At 42.3% G+C, this 6,000-nt stretch overlaps 1 protein-coding gene across 2 annotated transcripts in view; it reads right to left on the bottom strand.

The window, feature by feature from the left end:
- Positions 1-332: 332 nt before the first annotated feature.
- The window catches only part of actr8 (actin related protein 8), a 36,086-nt gene continuing 30,418 nt past the window's right edge, over positions 333-6,000 (bottom strand). For both annotated transcript variants that reach the window (XM_068051721.1, XM_068051722.1), the window contains one exon: positions 333-777. In XM_068051721.1, the coding sequence (XP_067907822.1) occupies positions 634-777 (144 nt within the window). In that variant the 3' untranslated portion in view covers positions 333-633. The remainder of the gene's footprint in view (positions 778-6,000) is intronic.

Here is a 6,000-nt window from a genome sequence, read left to right as displayed (position 1 = left end):
TTCCAGATGAGGCCTAATCAAGGTCTTATATAAGGAAACTATAGTGTTTTTCTGTCCTATATCAGATTGTTCTAGCAATGCATCCCAATATTTTATGAGCGTTTACTATGGCCTCTTGGCACTGATCATGAATTTTAAGAGACTCTATACTCTATACCACCTAGATTGCTTGCCCACTTAAAAAACTTAAGCTTGAGGTCCTGCAGGGCATATACATGTTTGCCACTAGCTCAACCTACATGTACAACAGTACATTCATCTACATTAAATATGATCTGCTAGACATGTACCCATTCCTCTGTTCCTTATGTGCCTTAAATTTGAAGCAAATGTGAGCTAGGAAAAACTTTATTTATAATGAATACAAAATATTTACACAGGAACTGCATCATCAGGAACATGGTTTTGCAGCCGTGACATGGATTTGGATAAACTCTTCCTCTTCAATTTCTAAAACATTGTACATGTATCAGCAGACCTTTTAATCATTTCTGCAAGTTTTGCAATTGTTCTCATTTTATCAAAATAAAAGGACAAGCAGGTTATTAAAAATCAATATTGATATATTTTCATGCTTTAAGAAAAGTCAGTCATGGACCTTTTTTTGGTAAGGGTCATTGTGGATAGGGTTTTTCACCATACAAATGGTGCTCTCTCCCGTAGCATGCGCACTCCAAACCGCTGCCACTCGCGCTGGTGTATCCACAGCTCCTGCGTTGTATCCAGACAAGCTAGAACAGCACCACCTTTCCATGCTATTAAGCGTGGATCCATGTCCTAATTATAAAAGGATATAAAGTGAAAAAGAATCAGCTTATGAATCCCTCCAACAAATTGGTGAAAGGCAACTTAAAATTATGCTGCATTGCTTTTCATTTTCCAGAACACTTGAGGATTTTTGAAGCTCTGGTGAATGTCAAATAGAATAAAAACAACAGCGCAAGCATAAAATGTAGATTTTTCCACAGTTCTATTTAGGATATGCAACTGAATTCCTAAAGGTCAACATATCTTGCCCAGAGAATGGTATGGTGACCACTTCTGCTTCCTTGGAGAAAGCACAGAATGTATTGTTCTTTTATTCTTTCTTGGGATGTGGTCATCGCTGGCAAGGCCAGCATTTGTTGCCCGTCCCTAATTGTCCTTGAGAAGGTGGTGGTGAGCTGCCTTCTGGAACTACTGCAGTCCATCTGGTGCAGGTACACCCACAGTGCTGTTAGGAAAGGAGTTCCAGGACTTTGACCCAGCGGCAGTGAAGGAATGGTGATATTGTTCCAAGTCAGGATGGTTTGTGGCTTGGAGAGAAACTTGTAGATGGTGGTGTTGTCCCCAAGTGTTTGCTGCCCTTGTCCTTTTAGGTGATCGTTGATTTGGAAGGTGCTGTAGGAGCCTTGCGTCTTATATATGGTACACACTGCTGCCACTATGTGGCAGGGTGGAGGGAGTGAATGCTTTAAGTTGGTGGTTCAGGTGCCAATCAAGCGGGCTGCTTTTGTCCTGGATGGTGACAAGCTTCTTGAGTGTTGAGCACTCATCCAGGCAAGTGGAGAGTATTCCATCACACTCTTGACTTTTGCCTTGTAGATAGTGGACAGGCTTTGGGGAGTCAGGTGGTGAGTTACTCGCATCAGAATTCCCACCCTCTGACCTGCTCTTGTAGCCACAATATTGATATGGCTGGTCCAGTCAGTTTCTAGTCAACAGTAACCCCAAGGATGTTGATGGTGGAGGATTCAGCAATGGTAATGCCTTTGAATGTCAAGGGCAGATGGTTAGACTCTTCCTTGTTGGAGATGGTCGCTGTCTGGCACCTGTGTAGCACAAATGTTGCTTGCCACTTATCAGCCTAAGCCTGTCCAGGTCTTGCTGCATATTGGCACCGACTGCTTCAGTATCTGAGGAGTTGCGAATGGCACCGAACATTGCACAATCATCAGCGAACATCCCCACTTCAGACCTTATGATGGAAGGAAGGTCATTAATGAAGCAGCTGAAGATGGTTGAGTCTAGGGCACTACCCCGAGGAATTCCTGCAGCGATGTCCTGGGACTGAGATGATTGACCTCCAACAATCACAACCATCTTCCTTTGTGCTAGGTATGACTCCAACCAGTGGAAAGTTTCCACCCCCTCCCCCCCCCCACCGATTCGCTTTGATTTCAATTTTGCAGGGCTCCTTGTTGCTACACTCAGTCAAATCTTGCCTTGATACCAAGGGCAGTCACTTTCACCTGCCCTTGAGTTCAGCTATTTTGTCCATGTTTGGACCAAAGCTATAATGAGGTCAGAAGCCGAGTATCCCAAGCGGAACCCAAACTGAGCATCAGTGAACCGGTTATTGCCGTTTAAGTGTTGCTTGATAGCACTGTCGACGACACCTTGGACCACTTTGCTGATGATCATGAGGAGGCTGATGGGGCGGTAATTGGCCAAATTGGATTTGTCTTGCTCTTTGTAGACAGGACATAATCTGGGCAATTTTCCACATTGTTGGATAGGGGCCAGTGTTGTAGCTGTACTGGAACAGCTTGGCTAGGGGCATGGCAGGTTCTGGAGCACAAGTCTTCAGTACTATTGCCGGGATGTTGTCAAGGCCCATAGTCTTTGCAGCATCCAGTACCTTCAGCCGTTTCTTGATATCACATGAAGTGAATCGAACTGGCTGAAGACTGGCATCTGTGATGCTGAGGACCTCAGCAGGAGGCTGAGATGGATCATCCACTCGGCCGTTCTGGCTGAAGATGGTTGCAAATGCTTCTGCCTTATCCTTTGCACTAATGTGATGGGTTCCCCCATCATTGAGGATGGGGATATTTGTACAGCCTCCTCCCCACTCGTTAGATTTTTAATTGTCCACAACCATTCACAACTGGATGTGGCAGGACTGCAGAGCTTTGATCTGATCCATTTGGTTGTGGAATTGCTTAGCTCTGTACTTCCACCAGTAGATCTACTCAGACACTCAAAACTGACAATATTCTTCAAAACTAAGTCAAGTAACTTTAAAAAATCAAAATACATGTCACCATTCTTTACTGCACTATTTTACAAATATATTGCTCATACAAAATATATCATAGATTACTAAGAAATAAATACTGTTTCCAAAAGACAATGTTTCACAAAAAATAAAAAGACAGAAGGAAGTGTTGCTACTATGCTGTAAAGTATATATATATATATATATATATATATATATAATAATTGGATTCGCAATTACGTGAAGGTGCTGAAATATAGGATGAGAAGAAACACATAATTTGTTAATTTCATTGTAGTGGTTTTCTTTCCCTCCAATTTCACCTCTTCGTCTCTCCTGTAAGTATGTCTCAAGATGGGATTGGTTTTCACTAGAACATAAGAAATAGGAGCAGGAGTAGACCATATGCCCTTCGAGTCTGCGCCGCCATTCAATACGATCATGGATGATCTTCTGCCTCAACTCCACGTTTTCACCCAATATCCATATCCCTTGATCTCCTGAGACCAAAAATCTGTCTATCTCAGTCTTAAATATGCTCAACGATGGACCATCCATAACCCTCAGTGGTGGAGAATTCCAAAGATTCACAAACCTCTGAATGAAGAAATTTTTTCTCACCTGAGTTCGAAATGATTGACTCCTTATCTTGAGACTGTCTCCCCATGTTCTAGATTCCCCAGACAGGGGTAAAAACCTCTGTATCTCCCCTGTTGAGCCCCTTCAGAATCTTGTAAGTTTCAATGAGATTACCTCTCTTAAACTCCAGAGAATATAGGTCCAATTTACTCAGCCTCTCGTCATAGGAGAACATTCTCATTCCAGGAACTAATCTACTGAAACTTTGCAGTACTGCCTCTAATGCAAGTATATCCTTTCTTAGATATGGGCCCTGACAACATCCTGGCTGCAGTACTGAAGACTTATGCTCCAGAACAAGCCGCACCCCTAGCCAAGCTGTTCCAGTAGATACAACACTGGCATCTACCCATCAATGTGGAAAATTTCCCAGAGGTTTCCTGTCCACAAAAAACAGGACAACTCCAAACTGGCCAAGTCCCACCCCATCAGCCTAATCTCAATTATCAGCAAAGTGATGGAAGGTGCCATTCACAGTGGTATCAAATAGCACTTACTCAGCAACACCTCCTCAGTTTGGGTTCCATCAGGGGCACTTGGCTCCACACCTCATTACAGTACTTGCTACCTGTGTGGATGAGAACAAGGACTGCAGGGTGGTTGAGCAAACTGACTATGGTGCAGGATGCCATTCAAGTGGCGGAAGTGAAACGGTAGTGATAGGGTACAGTACAGTCAGGAGGATAGATACTGTTCTCTGCAGGCATGACCAGGAGTTCCGAAGGTTGTGTTGCCTGCCCGGTGCCAGGGATATGGACATCTCCTCGAAGCTAGAGACGAACTTGGTGTGGGAGGGGTAGGATCCAGTTGTCGTGGTCCACGTAAGAACCAGTGACATAGGTAGAACCAGGAATGATGTTCTGCTGAGAGAGTTTGAGGAGTTAGGGTCCAAATTAAATTGCAGAAGTTCAAAAGTAATCATCTCTGGATTGTTACCTGAGCCATATGCCATTCAGCATAGGGTCAAGCAGATTAGAGAACTAAATGTATGGCTCAAAGCGTGGTGTGGGGGCACGGGGTTTCGATTCATGGGGTACCAGCACCAGTACTCAGGAAAGAGGGAGCTGTTCCATTGGGATGGGCTCCACTTACAACAACTGGGACCAGAGCCCTGGTGCATTGTATAAAGAGGGCTGTGGATAGGATGTTAAGCTAAAAAAGGGATGGGAGTGTTCAGGTGAAGGAAGATTTGGAAATCTAAAAAAAGTCGCGACAATAGAATGATGTAGCGATTTGGGTAAAGACAAGCAGAGCAGGATAGGTAGTGTCAGAGAGATTAGTGGTAATAGTGCATTTGCGAATAAGGTCCATGCAAAGAATAGCAGTAAGAAAATAGAATTAAAGGCTCCTTATCTGAATGCACAAAGCATTCGCAAAAAGATGAACTAGTGGTACAAATAGAGATAAACGGTTTAGATCTAATCGGTATTACAGAGACATGGTTACAAGCTCAGAAAACACTGGTGGGAGTAGTTTATAGGCTCCCTAACAATAGTTATACCACTGGACAGACCCCTAAGCAAGAAATAATTTGATCATGCAACAAAGGCACTGAAATAATGGTGAGGGAATTTAATCTTCATATAGACTCAATCAATTAAATGGAAATGAGTTTGTAGAATGCTTTTGTGACAGTGTCCTGGAACAATACATTGTGGAACCAACTAGGGATAAAGCTATTTTAGATCTAGCATTGTGCAAAGAGACAGGGTTAATTAGTAATCTCATAGTAAAAGATCCACTGGGAAAAGAGAAAATACAATTGAATTCTATATTAAGTTTGAAAGTGACATATTCCAGGCACAAACAAGAATCTTAAACTTAAACAAAGCCAATTACATTGGTATGAGGGGAGAACTGGCTAGGGTTGATTAGGTTCATAGACTAAAAGGTACGGTGGTAAATAAACAGTGGGAAACATTCAAAGAAACAATTCAAAATGTTCAACAAAAATACATTCCATTAAAAAAAAACACTCAGCATGAGTCCCTGGCTGACAAGGGAAGTTAAGGATAGTATTAGATTAAAAAAGGCAGTTTATAATGTTGCAAAGAATAATAAGCAGCCTGGGTATTGGGAGCGTTTTAGAAACCAGCAAAGTGCGACTAAAAAGTTGATAAAAAGGGAAACAATAGAATATGAGAGTAATCTAGCCAGGAATATAAAGACAGATCGTAAGAGCTTTTACAAATATGTAAAAAGGAAGAGAGTAGCTAAAGCAAACATTGGTCCCTGAAAGACAGAGACAAGACAAATAATCATGGGGAATGAGGAAATGGCAGAGGCATCGAACAAATATTTTGTGTCTGTCTTCATTAGAAGATATCAAATTACATACCAGAAATAAAGGGTAACCAAGGGACTAATAAGAATGAGGAACT

Source organism: Heterodontus francisci, chromosome 19, assembly GCF_036365525.1.
Source record: "Heterodontus francisci isolate sHetFra1 chromosome 19, sHetFra1.hap1, whole genome shotgun sequence".
Taxonomy (NCBI): Eukaryota; Metazoa; Chordata; class Chondrichthyes; order Heterodontiformes; family Heterodontidae; genus Heterodontus; species Heterodontus francisci.
The sequence above is the reverse complement of the archived record's forward strand: the minus strand, read 5'-3'. Positions and strand labels throughout refer to the sequence as shown.